This window comes from Carcharodon carcharias, chromosome 11, assembly GCF_017639515.1.
Source record: "Carcharodon carcharias isolate sCarCar2 chromosome 11, sCarCar2.pri, whole genome shotgun sequence".
Lineage (NCBI taxonomy): Eukaryota > Metazoa > Chordata > Chondrichthyes > Lamniformes > Lamnidae > Carcharodon > Carcharodon carcharias.
In genome coordinates this window covers 26,531,769-26,555,371 of record NC_054477.1, presented here as the reverse complement: position 1 = coordinate 26,555,371, position 23,603 = coordinate 26,531,769, and the positions used below count along the sequence as shown (strand labels likewise).

General features: G+C 44.5%; 1 protein-coding gene across 1 annotated transcript in view; it reads right to left on the bottom strand.

Moving 5' to 3' along the window:
• Window positions 1-23,603, bottom strand: part of gabrb3 (gamma-aminobutyric acid type A receptor subunit beta3) — a 509,233-nt gene that overhangs the window by 46,738 nt on the left and 438,892 nt on the right. Inside the window, exons 7-8 of the mRNA XM_041199410.1 lie at window positions 15,544-15,626; window positions 7,569-7,706 (exon numbers count right to left, since the gene is read on the bottom strand). Of these exons, the coding sequence (XP_041055344.1) occupies window positions 7,569-7,706; window positions 15,544-15,626 (221 nt within the window). The remainder of the gene's footprint in view (window positions 1-7,568; window positions 7,707-15,543; window positions 15,627-23,603) is intronic.

The window sequence follows — 23,603 nt, the reverse complement described above, 5'->3', positions numbered from 1 at the left end:
TGCTCACCCACACCTTCCACCAGTGCAGAGACACACACCTCGGTGGGATCTAGCTTTACAGTAGCCTCGGGATCACAATCTGGTGTCCTCATTACACTGTCTGATCCACAGCATGCAGCGGCAGGGACCTCCCAGGTTCCCCGTAATCGGAGGACTGCTGGAGGCCAGAAATTTGCTGAGTCCTAGTCGGATGACAAGCCTCTGGACTCATTCATACCTCAGTTGCTGGAGCTGCAAAGGCAAGCTCGGGAACATCAGGACGGGATGTCTGCTCAGGTTGCAAGGCACGGCGGAGGAGTCCATCCACCTTCAGGCTGAGATGAGAACTCCAGCTTGCCAATTCACTGAGATCAACGCTGGTAGGATGGCGGCTGCCATGGAGACCTTGGTCCAGGAAATCAGTCCTGCATTGCTGCGCAGGCTGAACTCCATCGCTGATATCATAGTTGGCATCCAACAGCATGCACGCAAGTGGGGTGCTTGATTTCCAGCTACCCCTTCTCCTCAAGTAGTCAACCAGGGGCCCTTGGGCACCCATAGGGAGGAGGATCAGCAGGTGCACACCCTGGGGTCATCCCCCCAGGTGATTCCAGGATTGTCCAACCCAACCTAATCCCCTCTTCCCGTGATGCCAGCAGCTCCAGCTCCACAGCTCGAGGATGGTGCCACTGCCACACAGCAGGACCCTGAAAGCAGGCCGGGGCCCTCCAGATGTCGGCCCTCCAGAGGACATTCGTCAATGTCATCACAGACAGGGCGTAGCAGTCAGCAGGCTGCCTCCATCTCCACTGTGGACATTCAGAGAGCACCAAGACGTAGCGGCAGGGTTAAGAAGTTTAAGAAGACATAGCCACACAGCCTGGGCAAGGGTGTTAATCACTTGTACATAATGTTCACTATTGTCAATAAACTCCCAAGAATGTCTCCCTGCCTATTGCTCCTTGTTTTGATGAGCAGTGTTCGTGTCACTCAGATGTGAAACTTTTCTGCACAAGATGAAGGCAGGTGTTTCTGTCCAGGGCCTCTTCTCTGTGCTTTGTGTAGCCTTCATACCTAAGTGATGATCCGGCCTCAAACACCCTGGGGACATTACTGAGGCCTGCACCTCGACGGTGCATGTCATTGCTGCCAGAATGTTGTGCACAGGTGTCACAGAGTTTCATCATCCTCTCTGTGTGCTCTCAGCACCTTTAAGATGGGGCTGGCCCCCATCTCTTCAGCATCTGCAACATGTGATGCTGTGCTCCTGAAGGGATCAGGTACTGAAGGCGGACAAAGGGTCAGATGCTTTAAAAGTTTCATGGCTGCGTCTCTTTGATATAGCTCTGATCACGGAGCGCAAGCCAGCTGCCCTTGGCCAGACAGGAGTCAGGCATTCTCAGAGATTATGTGAAGATCTATGGAGTGTCCTCACTGCATGTCATCATCACCCTCCTGCGATTGAGCAACTATTAGGGCCTCTACTGCATCTCCATGACAGGAGCATTATCGCAGAGGGTATGTGCGCTGCCATAAGCCCGACTGGAGTTAAACACTCATAGATGCAATGTGAGGATCTTATGGTATCTCCTCACTGCATGTCACAGAATCACACAGTGCAGAAGAGGCCCTTCGGCCCATCGAGTCTGCACCGACATGTGAGAAACACCTGACCTACCTACCTAATCCCATTTACCAGCACTTGGCCTATAGCCTTGAATGTTATGACGTGTCAAGTGCTCATCCAGGTACTTTTTAAAGGATGTGAGGCAACCCACCTCCACCACGCTCCCAGGCAGTGCATTCCAGACCATCACCATCCTCTGGGTGAAAAAGTTTTTCCTCACATCTCCCCTAAACCTCCTGCCCCTCACTTTGAACTTATGTCCCCTCGTGTCTGACCCTTCAACTAAGGGGAACAACTGCTCGCTATCCACCCTGTCTATGCCCCTCATAATCTTGTGCACCTCGATCAGGTCACCCCTCGGTCTTCTCTGCTCCAATAAAAACAACCCAAGTCTATCCAACCTCTCTTCATAACTTAAATGTTTCATCCCAGGTAACATCCTGGTGAATCTCCTCTGCACCCCCTCCAGTGCAATCACATCCTTCCTATAATGTGGCGACTAGAACTGAACACAGTACTCCAGCTGTGGCCTCACCAAGGTTCTATACAACTCCAACATGACCTCCCTACTTTTGAAATCTATGCCTCGATTGATAAAGGCAAGTGTCCCATATGTCTTTTTCACCACCCCACTAACATGCACCTCTGCCTTCAGAGACCTTTGGACACACACGCCAAGGTCCCTTTGTTCCTCAGAACTTCCTAGTGTCATGCCGTTCATTGAATACTTCCTTGTCTAATTACTCCTTCCAAAGTGTATCACCTCACATCATCTCCCACAAATCTAGCATCTATCAGGGCCTCCCACGCACCCCTGCCACGCCTGGCCAATCACCGTCATCCTCACCCTCGAAGACCTCCTCACCCTCATCACCATCAACATCCTCCTCATCACCCTCCAGCTCCTCTCCCCGTTGAAGTGCCACATTGCAGCAGGTGACGACAATGCGTGACACCCTCTGTGGATTATATTGCAGGGCTCTACCAGACCAGACCCTCATTTTCAGCATCCCAATGGTTTACTCCACCAAGTTGTGAGTTGCAGCATAAGCCTCATTTTATCTTTGCTCTGTTGCAGTCTAACGTCGCTGCACGGGTGTCATCAGCCACGTCCTCTGTGGGTAGCCCTTGTCCCTGAGGAGCCATCCCTGCAACCTCTGTGGACCCTGGAAGACATCAGGGATCCGTGACCAACTGAGAATGTAGGAGTCGTGGACACTCCCTAGAAGCTGTGCGCAGACCTGCAGGATGTGTTTGTGGTGGTCGCACACTAGCTACACACTCAGTGAATGGAATCCCTTTAGGTTGACATAGTTGACCACGTGTTGCAATGGAGATCTGAGCATCACATGAGTGCAGCCGATGGCATCCTGCGCCTTTGGAAAACCCGAGATCTGGGCAAATCCAATCACTCTTGCATCCTGGCTCTCCTGGTCCTGAGTGAAATGCGCAAAGTTGTGTGTCCTCACGAAGATAGCATCCATGACCTCATGGATGCATTTGTGGGTGAAGGCTTGTGATATCCCACAGAGGTCACCTGTGGAGCCCTGAAAGGAGCCACTGGCGTAGAAATAGAATGCTGCTGTCACTTTCACGGTCACTGGCAATGGATGCCTTCCATGTCCATGTGGCACCAAATCCTGCAGTAGCTGGCAGATGTGACTGACCCCAGTTGCCTAGAAATGTGCAGTCTTTGATGACACTGGTTCTCGGTCATCTGCAAGAATAAAAGACAGCATCTATAGACCCTGGGTCTAGCTAGGCACCGACCAGTGATAGCCCGCTGTGGCTCTTCGGTGGTGTGTGCGGGAACCCCAGCCGCCACTTCTTCCAGATGGTGCTGCCTCTCCCTCTGCGCAGCCAGGCACCTCAGTCGCTCTCTACTCCATTGTCTTCGCTCTCTTTATGCCACGAGGCATGCAGTTAGTTCACCAGGCTCCATGATTCTGATGTACTACTTCTGCAGGATGAAAGAGAGAAACGCGTGGATTAGCATGGTTAAGTCTTAATGCAGCCCAGAGAGTGCTGGCCACTACTTGGATGGCCAGAGAAAAATGCACTGCACGGCTGCCCGAAATCCCACCTTCCTCCGCTACCTTCAACTGCAGGGCAGCCTTTGCCCACAACAGTCCTCAACCTTGAAGTCCATCGCTCCCTTGCGAGCGCTCCACTACGTTACTGTGCACTCACCTCTGAGTTCCCCTCAAAGTGCAGCCTGCCAAGTGCACGTCTTTTATATTCTGTTTTGAAATACGTTGTTATGGAGTCATGCCGATGTGGGAGGATGATCCAGTGGGGTGGGAGGGGGGGAATAATTGTGTGCAGATGTACTACACTGAGGTTTCTGATGTCTGATGGCAGGAAACGTGGCCCGCCATCAACGGGCCGAGTGGACAATCGCAAACTGGTTTCACGTAGTCGTGAAACCGATTTTTGGCCTTCTTGCCATGTTGTCCACTCACGTCACCGAACACGCCTGATGCCTGCAGACATGGAAAATTCCACCCCAGGTGAACAATTAGTTGTGCATGGAACTGGACAGTCTTATGGATGCAGATTTATCCAATTGTGGCTCTGATTAAGCATCCGTAGCATCTGCTCAAACATCTGCGTACTGACCCTAACTAATTTACATTGTGTGAGTGAGAATCTATGTATTGGATCTGGCTTTGGAAGCTTGCCAGAGGATGATCTGAGACTTCATCAAGTGGTGATCGATAAATTTAAAGGGATACGCTGACTTAAAGATAAGTAACTGTATGCACTTGAGGATAAAAATATTGTCACCATTGCTAATGTACTGTCTGCCTTAGCAAATATTGTTTAGATAGAAAATGTGCCTGGCAAAATCCCATGGCTGGCATGATAAATCCGCAGGCAGGAAACCAAGCTTGTTAGCCTGAGACTCGGAGGTGCAATACTACAGCTACTTGGCAAGCAATGTGGAGATGATGCAGAATGAGGTGAGAACAACAAAGGTGGCTTTGTGTACTCTAAAAGATAGCAGCACTGGAGAAGGTGCAAAAAAGACACACAATGATAATACAAGAAATTAGAAGATATATAACTGTCAGGAAAGGCTGAATGGGCTAGGGCTCTTTTCTCTAGAAAGGAGAATGTGGGGCATGACTTGATAGGGGATTTTTAAATTATGAAAAGGTTTTGGTAGCGTAGATATAGAGATGTTTCCGCTTGTTAGGAAGACTAAAACTTGGGGCTTAAATATATGATTATTACTAATAAATCCAATAGGAAATTTAGGAGAAACTGCTTTGTCCAGGGAATGGTGAGAATGTGGAACCTGCTACCTTGTGGAGCAATTGAGACAAATATAATAGATACATTTAATGAGAAGCTAGATGAACACAAGATGGAGAAAGGAATAGAAGGTTACTCTGATAAGGTTAGAAGATGGGTGGGAGGGGGTTCCTGCAGAACCTAAATGCCAGTATAGACAGATTGAACTGAATGTCCTGATTCTGTGCTGCAAATTCTACGTCATAACAGAGTTCCTCTCCATAGTACAGCGTTGCTCAATGACTGAAAGATGCATGAAGGAAGACTTGAAGACATAGGTAACAGTTACTGACACTGACAGTATCAACTCAGTGGTACTTGTTAGCTCTGGGTGTCCTTGCTGTTAATGACGCCCTTCTGCAATTGGCTGTATTCTAATAAGGAATCTGTACAACCTGCTCCACAAGGTCATTGTCAGATAATGTGCCACTGTGCCTCTGGTGCAGCTTGACATGCTTTGCACCTCTACTTTTCTCTTCTCTTCCCTCTGTTCCATGAATAAAGGGGGATTGAGAACACCACTGTCCCAATATTGAGAGCTCACCAAAAATTGGCAGTGTCAGGACATTTGGCATTAAGCCTCCTGATATATTTAAAAGTACATGACTAAGAAAGTAACGATCAAAAAATAAATGTTCAAAAATATCCTGGCAAAGTGCTGCAATTCACACCATAGTAGTCCTTATATGCACTTATGTAAATGGCATACTGAATAAGCCCTGGACATCCTGAGGCTGAATTTTATGAAAGAACTCTTTTGAGGCTGATGTGGGACAGAACTAGACTTACATCGCCATGTCCCTCGCTCAATCACAAATTTGGACAGTGGGAAAATGGTTGCATTTTGTAAAGCTGGATAGATGTGCTTAACTGGAAGAAATTATATAATGCCACTGGGAGGAAATGTTACTTAACCCCAAACAAACAAGCATTTTTTTTTTCAGCCACTATGAAACTCATCCAGAAGATTGGATGGGTTGGTAAGTAGGTGAAAATTTGGCAGAATAAATATTCACTCATTTTTCCCAATCAGTTATCTAATAATTAGACAGTTCCATTTAGCCAGTTGATTTGTTTGCCAACACCCCTCCCGAATCCTGCTGACTTAACCTTTAACCTGCTTTTCTGGGCAGGCAGGCAATGTACCCACCTGAATCCGACATATTCTTTCAATATGAAGATTGGGGTTCTTATGATGTCTTTGGGCCATGGCTGCTGTATTAACTCCCACCTGAGTGGGGAGCCACTGTGGATTTCCCTTCAGGTGAAGTCAAGCTTAAAGATGTGTTTTTTATTTGTCCTTTGCTGCTGCAGGAGGAACAGGAGTTCTCATTAATTGGCCAATGTCATGGGGACCCGGGATTAAAACCACCCTGATCACACATTGCCACAAGTGAGCAAGAATCAATCTAAAACCTGCTGATAGTGTAAATTACGTCTAGATCACATGGCTGTTGAATAATTGCAGCCATTTGTTAAGTTTCTGGTCATGAAGTTGGGGAAAATGGTACATTGGTCAGAAATATGAAATATGGCATTGGAAGCAATGAGTATTAAAAAACAATCTTTTTTTGGAATTATGAAAGAACATAAGAACTAGGAGCAGGAGTAGGCAATTCAGTCCCTCGAGCCTGCCCCGCCATTCAGTACGATCATGGCTGAACTAATTTCGGCCTCAACTCCAATTTCCCGCCCTCTCCCCACAACCTTTCAACCCGTTACTAATTAAAAATCTGTCTATCTCCTCCTTAAATTTATTCAGCGTCCCGGTATCCACTGCATTCTACGATGGTGAATTCCACAGATTCACGACCCTTTGAGAAAAGTAATTCCTCCTCATCTCTGATTTAAATCTACCACCCCTTAGCCTAAAACTATGGCCTCTCCTTCTAGAATGCCCCACAAGGGGAAACATCCGCTCCACGTCTACTTTGTCTAGCCCCTTTAGCATCTTATATACCTCAATTAGATCTCACCTCATCCTTCTAAACTCTAGCGAGTATAGGCCTAAACTACTCAATCTCTCCTCATAAGACAAGCCCCGCATCTCTGGAATCAATCTAGTGAACCTCCTCTGAACCGCCTCCAATGCAACTACATCCTTCTTCAAGTAAGGGGACCATAACTGAGCACAGTGCTCCAGGTACATCATAAGTTAGATGTATATGTCAATTGAAAATAAATATACTGAATGACTGATCCTTAAGGTTGCCACTGACTCTTTAGAATGTGCTTCGTCATGAGTCTTTTGAAGGCCTTGCACCACCTTCTGAAGGCCAACTCAGGATGGGCAATAAATGCCAACATTGCCAACGAGGCCCACATCCTGAGAAGAAATATTGTTTCGAAATGTGCAGATTAATGAAGAAGAATAAACCAGAAACTGAAACATCTGTGAACTTTGATGAAGTATGTGGCTATATAGGGCATATTTTCCTCTAATATAACTTAGGTGTCAAGGATCATCCAAATAGAATGGATAGAGGAAAATCAGGCATGGAGCATCCCACAGCGATAATTAAGGCTGCCTGATTTCAACCCATTGTCAAAAATGCGGCAATAAAGACACATAATTGTTACCTTCTTATTCCCCACCTCAATTTTCCAGGAAAAACACAAGAACCCTGAAAATCAGTAGTTATCACTGTAATGAAGCCAGACTTGCCTGTAGCAAACACAACGTTGCGGGACACCAGCCTGTACTCCACAATAGAAAATTGCGGCAATTCAATCTTATGCACTCCAGTCACAGCGTCATCCCCACCTCTCCAGTAGAACTGAATGTCATCCGTTGTGTATCCATCTGGAAGTGAAAGCAAAGCTGGCATTACTTGGATATGTCACACTTTCCATACGCTCCTTGCAGATTCATCCTTTAAGTACACCTTGTATTTTCTGGGGCTCATCAAGGTGAAAGATGTGAGTGCTGGGGATTGGAGCACTTCCTATGTTTGTACACTCAGTCAAAGTATCAAACATTCTTAGATCAGGTGCAGCACCAGCCATAACACCCTGTACTCTGTTTCACCACTTCATTAATCACAACCTCGCAAAGGTGAAACGTTTCAATAACACAACAACTATTTTTAAGAGCTTTCAGAAAAGGATTGGCCATTTAATGCCAGTTTGTGCCAATGTTTGTACAGTGAACCTATGGCTAAAAATAATTGGATTCACACCATCCAAAGTAATCATGCATGCCATCCTTAAAACACAGAGAAAGAACTTTCAGCTCAACTGGAAAAAATGGGTTTAAGCACAGTGCCCATAGGACACTGGCATCTCACATTGCCAGTCTCAGAGGAGACTGATACTTATGTGGCAACGGAACAGAATCTACAATCATTCTATGCCATTGTAATTTAACTGAAGTCTAAACAACCCTCTAAGAGAAGCATTGAAGAAAGTGCATAAGTGATCTACAAGGATGGTACTCAAACTGAAAGATGATAGCTGTTGGGAAAGACTAAATTGGTGGTGGCTTTGTTCTTTAGAAAAAGAAAAGATTTAGCAGTGACCTGATAGAGATTTTTAAAATTATGAATGGGTTGGCATGGTAGATGATAATGGGCTGAATTTTAACTCACTCAAAACCTTGCACTGAGTTAAAATTGGGCCCAACATTTACACTTGTGGAAGAATCCAAAGGTAGGGGCCATAAGTACAAGGTAGTACCAAATAAATCTTCAGTCCTAATCTTCAGCACTTACTTCCCCTTCTGTTAGATTCCCTCCTCCCACTCACCAATCCCTGACCCTCATGACTCTCTGCTGTAATGCCCTCTGCAAACTGTTGACATGAGTTCTGTTCAAAGAGTCCAGACTAATTCACTTGTTGATTTTATCTTTATCCCATGAGGATTTGGTCAATATATGCTAATCACATCTTAGGGAAGGAGGAGGCAATATGTATATATGAATTAGGCACAATGCATAGATATTGCAAATTTGACATTGACTTAAACTAACCGGTACTGGCTTCAGTATTATTTTATAATTCATTCACGGGATGTGGGCATCACCGGCCCATCCCTAATTGCCCTTTAGAACTGAGTAGGTTGCTAGGCCATATCAGAGGGCATTTAAGAGTCAGTTGCTGTAGGTCTGGAGTCATATGTAGGCCAGGCCAGGTAAGTATGGCAGATTTCCTTCCCTAAAGGGCATTAGTGAACCAGATGGGTTTTTATGACAATTGACAATGGTTTAATGGTCATCTTAGACTTTTAATTCCAGGTTTCTAATGAATTCAAATTTCACCATCTGCCCAGGTATTACCCTGGGTATCTGGATTACTAGTTCAGTGACAATACCACTATGCCACTGTTTCCCCCACGCTGGCTCTCTTGTGTCTTTATTGGGAATTGAATGAAATTGCTCGGTTTTAAGTTAATTTTCTTCTCCTATTTGTTTCAAACTATTAATAAATATCACAAATAAAGATTTTACTTTTGGGCATTTCCAAATGCATTCAACCCAATAAAACTTCAGCGAAACTCAACCTCCCAGTAATCCCACAGCTATTCTTATGGTTTGTAAATGTTTACAAATAGGATTGGATTTTCTATGTGCTCTTGGATGAATTTATTATTTCAGTTGCTTTTGAGGTATTGACTTGGATACAATTTCCCCATCAAATTTGACCTGTCAATCATCACAATCTAAGCTTTTCATTGGTCCTCAGGCTGGCCACTGAAGATAGCTTCCCACCAATGAAAATGTGCTTTGTCGAAGAAATGCTCCATTGTTAAAATGAGCAGAGGGAGTTAGATGGAAAAAATGTATTTTATAGTTCAAATAAATTGTATAAAAAGGCTAGAATTTGAAGAGTAGGTAGAAAAGAATCAAACTTAATTGAACATTGACAAAATAGACAGAAAGATAATATGGAAAATATAGTAAGATAAAAGGAACAGCACAAGCATAGATACAGGACCCATTGCAGACTGGCTGAGAGGCAAGGGCGCTGGCAATAAAGCAGGAGAAGGGATCGTGAGGGTAGCCAACATCTTCCTACTCTGTATGACATATTGCCAATGTTGGGAACTTTAGCAGTATAGCTGTCCACCAGGTGGCCAATTGAGCCACTTGATGGCCCAATTAAGGGCCACCTCCAGCCCCCAAGGACATTATGTCCGTGTCAGGGGGGCCTGGAGACGTGGAGAGATTGCCAGTCAAATCTTGGCGGATTCCCTATGATTTCCTAGGGGGTTGAGGTGGAGTCCTCTGTAATAGAACAAAGAAACTAGGAGCAGGAGTGGGCCATTCGGCCCTTTAAGCCTGCTCCGCCATTCATTATGATCATGGCTGATCACCCAACTCAATAGCCTGCTCCCGCTTTCTACCCATACCCTTTGATCCCTTTCACCACAAGAGCTATACCCAACTCCTTCTTGAAAATATACAATGTTTTGGTCTCAATTACTTTCTGTGGTAACGGATTCCACAGGCTCACCACTCTCTGGGTGAAGAAGTTTCTCCTCATCTTAGTCCTAAATGGTCTACCCCATATCCTCAGACTGTGACCCCTGGTTCTGGACTCCCCCACCATCGGGAACATCCTTCCTGCATCTACCCTGTCTAGCCCTGTTACAATTTTATAGGTTTCTATGAGATCCCCGCTCATTCTTCTGAACTCCAGTGAATATAATCCTACTCGACTCAGTCTCTCCTCATATGTCAGTCTCACCATCCCAGGAATCAGTCGGGTAAACCTTCGCTGCACTCCCTCTATAACAAGTACATCCTTCCTCAGATAAGGAGACCAAAACTGCACACAGTATTCCAGGTGTGGTCTCACCAAGGCCCTGTACAATTGCAGCAAGACATCCCTGTTCCTGTACTCGAATCCTCTGGCTATGAAGGCTAACATACCATTTGCCTTCTTTACCGCCTGCTGCACCTGCATGCTTACCTTCAGCGACTGGTGTACAAGAACACCCAGGTCTTGTTGCACATTCCCCTCTCTCAATTTATAGCCATTCAGATAATAATCTGCCTTCCTGTTTTTGTTACCAAAATGGATAACCTCACATTTATCCACATTATACTGTATCTGCCATGCATTTGCCCACTCACTCAGCTTGTACAAATCACACTGAAGCATCTCTGCATCCTCCTCACAGCTCACCCTCCCACCCAGCTGTGTGTCATCTGCACATTTGGAGATATTACATTTAATTCCCTCATCTAAATCATTAATATATATTGTGAATAACTGGAGTCCCAGCACCGATCCCTGCGGTACCCAACTGGTACCTGCCATTTGGAAAAAGACCCATTTATTCCTACTCTTTGTTTCCTGTCTGCCAACCAGTTTTCTATCCATCTCAGTACACTACCCCCAATCCCATGTGCTTTAATTTTACACGCCAAACTCTTATGTCGAAAGCCTTCTGAAAGTCCAAATAAACCACATCCACTGGCTCCCTCTCATTAACTCTACTAGTTACATCCTCGAAAAATTCCAGTAGATTTGTTAAGCATGATTTCCCTTTCATAAATCCATGCTGACTCTGTCCGATTCTGCCACTGTTTTCCAAGTACTCAGCTATTAAATCTTTTATAATGGACTCTAGAATTTTCCCCACTACTGACGTCAGGCTGACTGGTCTATAATTCCCTGTTTTCTCTCTGCCTCCCTTTTTAAATAGTGGGGTTACATTAGCTACCCTCCAATCTGTAGGAACTGTTCCAGAGTCTATAGAATCTTGGAAGATGACCACCAATGCATCCATTATTTCTAGGGCCACTTCCTTAAGTACTCTGGGATGTAGATTATCAGGCTCCGGAGATTTATCGGCCTTCAATCCCATCAATTTCCCCAACACTATTTCCCTACTAATACTGATTTCTTTCAGTTCCTCCCTCTCACTAAACCCTGTGTTCCCCATATTTCTGGTATGTTATTATAGTCCTCCTTTGTGAAGACAGAACCAAAGTATGTATTTAGTTGGTAAGCCATTTCTTTGTTCCCCATTATAAATTCCCCTGTTTCTGACTGTAAGGGACCTACATTTGGCTTCACCAATCTTTTTCTCTTCACATATCTATAGAAACTTTTACAGTCAGTTTTTATGTTCTCCACAAGCTTACTCTCGTACTCTATTTTCCCCATCATCCCTATTTTCTAATGGCCACCCCATGTCCCACAGAAGTGCCTTCCTGGCCGCAACCAAGGGTCCGGCGGTGCACCACGACACCCCTTGCACATCCCGATCACCACGGCCTGCCTACCTGGTCCCAGTTTCCTCTCCAAAACCCAGCTGCTCTTCAAGAGTGTCTTTCCATTGAGCCACCCTCATCCTGGTGCTACAGCCTCAGCACTAGCCACTGTTAGTGGTGGCACTGCCGAGGCTGCTGATCTGCTAGCCCTCCGCTTGGATTGGCAGCTCTAGGATGCAGTCCACCCTCCTCAATTGGGTGGCGGTCCAGCAGTGACCTGTTAATTGGCCGGCAGCAGAAAAATGCTGCCTCAGGAGGGCCCACTCTCTGCCAGTGCATTGCCGGCTCCCACTTTTGATCCTGGCCACAACACGTAGAAACATAGAAAATAGAAGCAGGAGTAGGTCATTCGGCACTTCGAACCTGCTCCACCATTCAATATGACCATGGCTGATCCTCTATCTCTATACCATACTCCTGCTCTCTCCACATTCCCCTTCATGCCTTTAGAGTCTAGAAATCTATCTATTTCCTTCTTAGCTATATTCAGTGACTTGGCTTCCACTGCCCTCTGTGGTAGAGAATTCCACAGGTTCACCACTCTCTGAGTGAAGAAGTTTCTCTTCATTTCAGTTCACTTGGCCAATACCTTATCCTGAGATTGGGACCCCTGGGTCTAGACCACCCCCAGCCAAATGAAATATCATCCCTGCATCCAGTGTGTCCAGGCCTGGCAGAATTTTATACGTTTCAATGAGATCCCCTCTCATTCTTCTAAACTCTAGTGAATACAGGCCTAGTTGGCCCAATCTCTTCTCATATGACAATCCCACCATCCCAGGAATCAGTTGGTGAACCTTCACTGCACTCTCTCTATGGCAATTATATCCTTTCTTAGGTGAGGAGACCAAAACTGCACGCAATACTCCAGGTGTGGTCTCACCAAGGCCTTGTATAGCTGCAGTAAGCCATCCTTGCTCCTGTACTCAAGTCCTCTTGCAATGAAGCCCAACATACCATTTACCTTCTTAACTGCTTGCTACACCTGCATGTTTGCTTTCAGTGACTGACGTACAAGGACGCCCAGCTCCCTTTGTACATCAACATTTCCCAATCTATCACCATTTAAATAATACTCTGCCATTCTGTTTTTTCTATCAAAGTGGATAACTTCACACTTATCCACATTATACTGCATCTGCCATGTATTTGCCCACTCACTCAACTTGTCTAAATTGCCTTGAAGCCTCTTAACATCCTCCTCACCACTCACATTCCCACCTAGTTTTGTGTCATCAGCAAACTTGGAAATATTACATTTCCAGATCCACAGAAAAATTCAGCCCAAAATGTTTGTTTTCTTTTCATATAAAGATCTGTTTTTACTAACTGATTTGGTAAGTTAGGGTTTCTTTCTTTCTGACAATTTTCCTCCTCCAATTCTCTTTCCTGAAGCTGTTGATTCCTTGCTGGAATCAGTTACTTCCAAGTAGGCATTGCTCATTAACAGTGGATCTTGCAGATGATTCCTTTATGTGTCAATTGATAACAGAGCTTGAACAACATTAACTGTGGTCCATGCCAGGCAAGAGTCCCACAACCAGTTTTCACCTTCATTATTCAAGGGTGCTGAGGACTTAACAGCCCAGCAACACCCTGCCTGGTTCTGTACACAATGGAGCATTAAAACCTGTGACTTTACCTGTATTTTCTGTGAACTCGAGGAGTCCATTTTCCATGCGCACCTGGATTGTAGTAGGTTAAACCCGCTATTTAATTTTTTGAAGGAGTTACTGCTTAAGTTTTGTCTGCACTTCAGCCCCACGCTCCTGATATTTGCCCACCCAGTGCGGAGGGGGGTGGGGAAGGGAGGAGGACGTCCTTCTAAGCCTGCTTCTGAGCCTGGCCTTAAACAGGTCCAGGCAGCGGGCCATTGAGTGGGGGGGGGCATACGGCCCGACTGTTTGTTCCTCTTTCGTGGCTATGTTTGCGGCCTGGTGTCCTTGGAGAGGGAACACGCAGTGTCCTCTGGCACGCTTCTGGCCTTCTGTGAGCAGTCCATCATCAGCTCCCAAAGCAATATTTTGATCTAATTTGGAAGGTTATTTTAAATTTTTCTTTAGTTACAGTGCCCCTTAGGGGGCTGTCAATTTGTTTAAATTATTTTGATTAATTGCTCTTAGTTTATAGAAATATAGTCTGCATGCTGGATAAACTTGTGAAAAGATTGAGGAAGTTTACGTAAGATTACTATTGTAGTAATGAAGCTACTCCTGGGGCTGGATTTAACAGGGCACTGGAGTCCCTGGCTCTCCAGCCAAGAAGTCGGGGGAAACCCATTCGTAAGAACGGCTGCCCTGCAACCATTTAATGGCTGACTGACTGCTAATAGACAAGAGGCAGATCTTACGTCCCTCAGGAACGGGATGTCTCACCTGAAAGAGCTGCCAGTGAATCAGAGGCAATCAGCTCTCCAGTATTGGCAGTGCTGCTGGGAGTGGTAGTCACTGCTGGTGCTGCACCCAGGCACTAAGGAGGTGTGCTGAACTTTCAAGGTGAGTGTTGGGGGGCCTTTAGGGGGGTGGGGAACTGGGGTTGAAGGATCAGGGGCAGGATACACTGGGTGGGGTTACATCTTGCGAAGGGTACTGCAAAAAGCCTGCCATGCTAGGTGATTGGCGTGGACCGCTTCTGTTGCTGGTTAAATCCTGGCAGTGGCAAGATGACGCCCTTAAGTGGAAATTAATTGTCTACTTAAGAGCCTCAGTCAATCCACTGGTGGGTGGGCAGCCGAATGCCCCACTCTCCAATGCTGGTATAACTGCAGTGCGAAGGCATATGGGTAGGCATCAGGCAGGAGTCCATCCCCCCAACCCCCACCCCTGCCTGACCACCTGCTCTTCAGTTTAAGCTTCCTCTATTGTTTGTGCACACATATGTTACAACATATGTAACGTCCTGGGCTGAACAGTGGACTAAATGACCCACTACGTCGACAAACTGCTTGTACTGGGCTTAAAAGTCCTGATTATGAAGTCGGTCTCTGCACAAGCCCAGGGGGTCCAACAGCATGTGAAGTCATGCGTAATAAAGCACACAGAGAACAAATTGCATCCCAGTGTTTGCTTCATTCAGGCTGAATCTGATTAAAATTTAAGCATTATTCGTCCCATGTTGTAGATAAGCATCAGACTGCTGCCTAATCAAACCGAAATGATGAAGCATTTAATGCATTCTGACTCCCAGCTGCAATTTTCCCATGTGGAGACACACAGCAAAACATAAAGAAAGAAATAATATGTAAAAAAGCACAATCTAGCCTCTACCTATTTAAAATGTTAAATTACATGATGAATTGTAACAGATCTATTTTCTGGGGGTTGGAGACGGGGAAGGGGATAGGGTTGAATGCTTGATAAGACTAATGCTAGTGGTTGAGGATTTTTAGCCGCAGGGCCAGTTTCTCCTGAGAGTACTCACAGCTTTCTATTTCCAGCGTGCAGTTTTGTTCATCCAATGGGTACCTCCGCAGATCCATCATACATGCAGCTGTTGTTGTGATTCTGCATCAAAACAAAGAAGGAAAAGGTCACCATAGTAGCTGCTTTTTATTCCCAATCACTCTGCATGTGTCTGTTAACAAGGCAGGGTATTAATTCCTCTGAATTCTGGTCATTGCTTCTTTGAGCTTTGTTCCTCACTGAGCTTCCAGTATGCTCCAACATGCCTTTCTGCCTCCCTGCATTCTCACCTGTGTTTAAATAGTGCCTTTACCAGATTAAAACGTCCCTAAGCACTTCACGGGAGCAAACAAAAGTACGAAACCGAGTCATATAAAGTGAAATGCAGGAGGATGACCAAAAGCTTGATCCAAGAAGTAGGTTTTAAGGAGTGTTTTAAAAGAGGAGAGAGAGCTAAAGAGTTGGAGAGATAAAAAGGGGAAATTCTAGAACTTAGGGTCTAAACAGGTGAAGACTCGGTCGCCAATAGTACAGCGTTTAAAATCAGGGAACCACATCTGCCCAGAATTGGCAGAATGCAGATAACGTAAGAGCAAAAGAACATAAGGAACAGGTGCAGAAGAAGACTCTAGAGCCGCTCGAGCTTATGATGATAGCTGGTCTTCTGCCTCATCTTTCCTGCCTGCTCCCCATATCTCCCAATTCCAAGAGAGACAAGAAACATGTCTATCTCAGCCTTAAATATACTCAGTGATGGAGCAACCACAAACCTCTGGGCCAGACGATTCTGACCATTCACAACCATTTGAGTGAAAAAAATTCTCAGTTCTATCCGATTAGCCCCTTGTGCTGAGACCGTGCTCCTTTGTTTTAGATTCCCCAGCTAGGGCAAACAACCTCTACGTGTCTGTCTTGTGAAGCCCCTTCAAAATCTTAAATGTTTTAATGGGATCCCCTCTCATTCTTCCAAATCCCAGAGAGTACAGGCCAAATTTACTGAGCCTCTCATCATAGGTCAATCCTCCCAAGAACCAATCTAGTAAACCTTCGCTGTACTGCCTCCAAGGCAAGATTTTCCTTCCTTAAATATGGACTGCACACAATTCCTCAAATGTGGTCTCACCAAATTTTGGTACAGTATAGTAAGGCCTCTTCATACTTGTACTCCAGCTGCCTTGCAACAAAGGACAACATGCAATTTGCCTTGGATTTCCAGCAAACGCAGTTTTTTGCTTTTATGCAATTGACCTTACTAATCGCACATTGTACCCTTATGCTTACTAATTACATGTTGTACTTGTATGCTAGCTTTCTGTGTTCCTTGTATGAGCACACCCAAGTCTCTCTGACCATCAACATTTACAAATTTTTATAGCTTGAAATATATTTGGCTTTTGTGTTCTTACTACCGTGGCGAATAACCTCACACATCGTTGGAGGTTTGAAGGGCTGGTGTTGGCAACAGAGACATGGTGGGGCAAGGACATGGAGGGACTTGAAAACTAAGGAAAAGAATTTTAAAATTGAGGCATTGCTTGACCAGGAGCCAATATAGGTCAGCGGGCACAGGAGGTAAATGGAACTTGGTTGAGTTAGGATATGAGGCTTTCTGCACCAGCATCTACTCTAACTCCTGTTGTTAGGACCTCAGAGAGCTCTAGTTCTTCTTACCTCCCTCAGTCTTACTGACTTTCTACAGGTTTTAACCAACCACGTTTAGGATAACCTATGCACTACTATTGATTTCGCACATTTTCTCATTGGTTCTTTGCTCCAGTTTCTCAATTCTTAAAAAAACTATAACCTTTAAAATGAACCAATGTTGATGTGATTAGCCTTGAAGTTAAGATGTGCAAAACTGTTGTTTGAAATTCCCCATTTTAGCACAGGAGTGTATTTTAATCATGTTAACAGCTCTGTCAAAATGACAAGAAGAATTTTAAACAAGTTTTTCTACATTGGTATCTACCAGGCATCACGCCGATTGCATTTTTGTTTAACAAATTAAACAGATTTGAGATACCAAATTTGGTTGCCTACCAATTTGGTGATTCATTTAGAGATCACAGTGACCCTGAGTCACTATAATCTCCAAATGATTCACCAAGTTGGATAAACGTCAGATGAATCCTGTATCTGTATTCAACAGATTATGATATATGGAATTTTAAATCTACAACTATATTGTTTAGCCAGGCATAGGAGTAGGGAATTTCTTTTAAACACTCAACTTCACCTTCATTGCTTTCATGAACCCTCTTTGTGGTTTTATTGTCAGTTGCGGTTAGTGGATAAATAGACTGTTTCTAGCATAAGAACCCATTAAGAGCAACAAAGCTGATATGATTCACTCATGTTTAACAGCAATAGCTACAAGGTGGTGAATAATCCAGTGAACATGAGCAACACAGTCTTCTGAAGCAAGTTTCCTTTGTTTTAAATTTCCCAGTTAGAGCAAATGCAGGTAAGTTGTCCATTTCAAAAAGGACAAACCACTTTTAAAAGCAGCTCTTTGTTCTATCTCATGGCGGGATCCAGCGCCATCCTCAGCAGAAAAGCCAAACACAGTTAAGTCTGCACTTTCTGAGGCTCCAATCCTGGGGGCAGAACATTGTTTGTGGCAGTCACAAACTGGGAAAACCCAGTTATAAGGTTGCATGCCCAATTTGGCTCAAGTTAATTTTCCAGCACCATCTGATTAATGCTAGGATTTTCCAGTCCCATTAGCAGCGGGCATCATCATGAGCGGGACAGGAAAATTTGGAGAGTGGCTCGAAGTTGGTTGACTTTTGGCTGCTCTCCAAATTTTCCCGTCCTGCCCACAACGATGCCCGCCACAGGGAGGACTGGAAAATCCCACCCTAAGAAGCCAACATTGAGTTTTCCTACTTAAGGCAAAGACTCCTTCCACACTGCGCACAATGTACGTAAAGATTGGGCATGTCCTGGGTCTTCATCTCCTTAAAGGGAAATTATAGTTTTAGTGTCTTCTAATGCCTTTAAAATGTAATTTGCTCCAATATAAATTAATATTGCTGGATAGTCCAACTTTTAAGCATTCCCTGATTCCATCACCAACACCATGCATCCTGGTCCTCCCCACAACCTCCTTAAAGTGTTTCTGCATTATTCTTGGTGGCTGTTACTGTTGAAACTAAAGCATACAGAATGGTGAGGGTGGAAATGCCTTTGTCAATTCTCAACAGGCAGCAGGATTTAGATCAGGAAGAGGATTTCTTGAGGGGTCAACAAAGGCAGGTTCAGGGGCAGCCAAGGTGTTTGACCTGAACACTGTCACTACTCTTAGATGTGTACTCATACATTCCTCTATACCTATGTGTATATATCCATTCCAACTTGATCTCATTGCTCTCCTGTCGTTGAGCTGTATCATCCACAATAGAAAGCAAGAAGGTGGCTCCTCCCTTTGAAGGGATGATTACAAGAGGATGAAGCTGTCATGTCTCCAACCCACTGCAGGACACATCTACCACACCAGGCAGCCCACAGGTGAGCCCTATGTCAAGAAAGAGATAAATGGTGTGTGTGGAAAGGGCAAAATCTTTGTCTCTTTACCTGTGGAAAGGAGACATCATCTGGACAGTTCTACAACTTGCACTGGGAGGTAAATTCACTCCCAGTCGCAGAACACTTCCTGGCAGCAACGCAGGCTATCTGCACAAAAGGAGTTTGTACTCAATTACAGAATAAGGATCTGACTAAGAAATATCGCCCATTTATAGCCAGCAGCCATAGGCCTAGAAATTGGGCTGCACTGCACCGGTATTACAGGGGCAAAACAGGCACCTTACCAGTACAATATTCCAAGTGGCACTCACTGCACAATGGAAGTGTGCCATCCACTTCATTGGTTATGACTCCTCCATAGGAATCCATCTGTCACTCCTAAAAACAGACATTAGTTCTGCCCATTTGTACAAACCAGGGGCTGAATACCATTTTAGACCCCCTTCAGCCTCTCATCACGGGATAACCCTCTCATCCCAGGAGCCAATGTAGTGAACCTTTACTGTACTTAAAATTTTTACTTTCTTGGATATGCAGATCAAAACAGTGCACATTTCTCCAGGTGTTCACTCATCAAAGCCTTCTACAATTGTGGCAAAACTTCCTTATTCTTGGACTCCAACCCCCTTGCAATAACGGATAACATCCCATTAACCTTCCTAATTGCTTGCTGTACCTGCATGCTATTTTTCTGTGTTCCTTGTATGAGTACCACCAAGTCTCTCTGAACAACATTTGCAAGTTTCACACCTTTTAAAAACATTTGTCAACAAACTTGAATACGTTACTTTAGCTCTCTTTGTCAAATTTATTAAAACGTTTGTAAATAGCTGAGACCCCAATAATGATGCTTGCAGGACTCCACTAGTTACAGCTTGCCAACCTAAAAATGCCCTATTTATCCTTACTCTCTGCTTCCTGTTCATTTACTAATCCTCTAACCATGCAAACATATCACCCCCAACTCCATGAGTCCTTACCCTGGCATATTAGCGTGGCAACTTATCAGATACCTTTTATCTACCCTATTAGTTATATTTTCACTTTGCAAAAAATCTCTAATAAATTTGGGAAAACTATTTCCCCGATTATAAAACCATGTCTCATTATTTTCTAAGTGCATTTTAAGACTTCCTTAATAATAGATTCCAGCATTTCCTAGTGACTGATATCATGACCATCTTCAGCCGCTTCATCAATGACCTTCCTCCATCATAAGGTCAGAAGCGGGATGTTCGTTGATGATTGCACAATGTTCAGCAGCATTCATGACTCCCCAGATGCTGAAGCAATCCATGTCCAAATGCAGCAAGATCTGGACAACATCCAGCCTTGGGCTGACAAGAGGTAATTAACATTTGCATCACACAAGTGCCAGGCAATGACCATCTCCAACAAGAGAACATCTAACCATCACCCCTTGACATTCAATGGCATTACCATTGCTTAGTTCCCCACTATCAATATCCTGGGGGGGCGGTTACCATTGATCAGAAATTGAACTGGACTACCCATATAAATACTGTGGCTACAAGAGCAAGTCAGAGGCTAGGAATCCTGTGGCGAGTAATTATTTCCTGACTCCCCAAAGCCTGTCCACCGCCTATAAGGCACAAGTCAGGAGTGTAATGGAATACTCCCCACTTATCTGGATGAATGCAGCTCCAGGAACAAGAAGCTTGACACCATCCAGGACAAAGCAATCTGCTTGATTGACGCCCCATCCACAAACATTCACTCCCTCTAGCACCAACGCACAGTGGCAGCAATGTGTACCATCTACAAGATGCACTGCAGGAACTCACCAAGCCTCCTTAGACAGCACCTTCCAAACCCATAACCACTGCCATCTAAAAGGACAAGGGCAGCAGACACATGAGAACACCACCACCTGCAAGTTCCCCTCCAAGCCACTCACCATCCTGACTTGGAAGTATATCGGCATTTCTACACTATCCCTGGGTCAAATTCCTGGAACTCCCTTCCTAACAACACTATGGGTGTACCTACACCACATGGAACTGCAGCGGTTTATGAAGGAAGCTCACCACTACCTTCTCAAGGACAGTTATGGATGGACAATAAATGCTGGCATTTTCTCTTTCCCTCCTTACTTGAATAGCAGAGTTACTTTTTGAACCCTAGGATGAAGGCCATCACATCCTGAGGATTTGTCAGCTTTAAATCCCTTAAATTTCACCCATAATTTTTCTGTGTGATGTTAATTTCCTTAAATCCTCACTCTTATTAGCCCCTTGGTTACCCTCCATTCTTGGTTGGGCCAATAGTTTGCTACTCATAATAAACTGAGCAATTGCTCACAATGCAATGCCGTAGTTCATTATTCATTCATAGGATGTGAGCTTTACTGTCCAGACCAGCATTTATTGCCCATCCCCAATTTCCCTTGTTCAGGAGTCACATGTAGCAGACCAGGTAAGGACAGCAGACTTCCTTCCCTAAAGGACATTAGTGAACCAGATGGGTTTTTACAACAATCAACAATGGTTTCATGGTCATCATTGGACTTATAATCCCAGATTTTTATTGAATTCATTATTTGCCATGATGGGATTTGAACCCGGGTCACCAGAGCATTCCCTGGATTACTAGTCCAGTGACAATACCACCACACCGCGCCATCGCCTCCCCCAAAAATTTCCTTTCCTATAGAAAACAGGTACATGGATCAATAAGTTCCAATTTAAAGATGAGCTAATATATACTGAGGGTCCAAATTGTAGTTTTTGTAGCTTTTGTGGGAGGCAATAAAAAATGTCAAAGAATGGATTTATTGGAGACACACAACTGCCTTGTGGGGCAGCATGTTTTAGCAGTTTTCTCCGATAGAATACAAACTTGAATTCAGAAAGGGGCAGGATTTGCTTTCTTTTGAAGGACAACCACACTTCCTGGCACTTGAGGTTGTATACAGTGCATAAAGCAATAAAATAATGGCACTTATGGAAATGAGCTCATGAAAAATTTATCCCAACTTCCTAAAATTTTGGAGGGTCTAATGCAGTGGAGCTCTGAATTTGGCATCCTTGACAAATGCCAACAAGAATAATTAATAGTTGCAAAGAAGGCTGTTAAAAGCAGCAATAGAATTGTGCAGCTCAGATGGTGTGTACAAGCCACTTGAACTCTACCTAACGGTTACAGTAGCCAATTGTGATTCCTTTCTGCCAATAGTACTTGAAGATGATGGATAGGGCTGAAAGACTATGATTTTGCTTAGAATAACATAGGATGTATGGAAGATAAACAGGCCCCTCAGCTCAATCAGTCAATGTGGTATATATGCCCCACCTGAGTCTTCTCCAATCTTTTCTTTTCTAAATCTACTGTCATAACCATTTATGCCTCTCTGCCTCATATGCTTGTCTAGTTTCCCCTTTGGTGAAACTATACAACTCACGTCAGCCAATTCTTGTGGTGGTGAGCTCCACATTCTTACCGCTTTGGGTATAAAAGTTTCTTCTGAGTTCCCTACTGGATTTCTTGGTAACTATCTTATATTAAGATAAAAGCAAAAAACTGAGGATGCTGGAAATCCAAAACAAAAACAAAAATACCTGGAAAAACTCAGCAGGTCTGGCAGCATCTGCGGAGAGGAACGCAGTTAACATTTCGAGTCTGTATGACTTTTCAACAGAACTAAGTAAAAATAGAACTATTTTTACTTAGTTCTGTTGAACTATCTTATATTGATGGCTCCTTGTTATGCTCTCCCCCACAAGAGGAAACATTCTGTATCCACTCTATCAAAACCTTTCATAATTTTAAAGGTGTCTGTCGCCCCTCAGCCTTATTTTTTCAAGAGAGAAGAGACCCAGTCTGTTAATCCTTTCCTGCTGGATTTCTGTTATTATCCTTGCAAACCTTCTCTGCACCCCTCCAGTGCCTCTATATCCATTTTATAATACGGTGACCAGAACTGCACACAGTACGCTAAGGGCAGAATTTTTAGATCGGCGGGCAGGCGCGATCAGCGGTTGTGGGATTGTCCGGGGAACCGATTGGCTCCTGATTGCAGTTTCACACTGGCTGGCTAATTAAAGGCTCAGCGCTGCTGGGGTGGGGGCGGGAGGAGGGTGGGCGCTGACGTCAGCACGGGCGCTGGCGAGCGCTGACAGAAAGCTCCCTGAAGGCAGAGAGCTGCCTCAGGGAGCTGAAGGCCTGAAAAGCATTAAATAAAGTTTTTAAAATCAGGAAAAAAATGTGCAAGTACCACAGTCAGTCACCTGAACAAATACATGATAAAAATGCTGTCCATAGATTTGTGTTTTTATTTTATTTCATCACTAAAACCTCATCCCGTCCTTGGATGAGGTTTCATGAAAAATGTAAAGGCTGCCTGGCCGATTCGCCTGCCAACCGTGAGGTTGGATGGGCAACGTAAAGTTAAAGACAGTTGGGCCGTTAATGACCTTAATAAGCCTCTTAATTGTTGACGGCGTGCTTCCGACTTTTGTGTGCATCCGCCGACCAAAATATTACGCAAGCATGGGATGACATCGGGATGCTCGCCTGACATCAACTCACGTG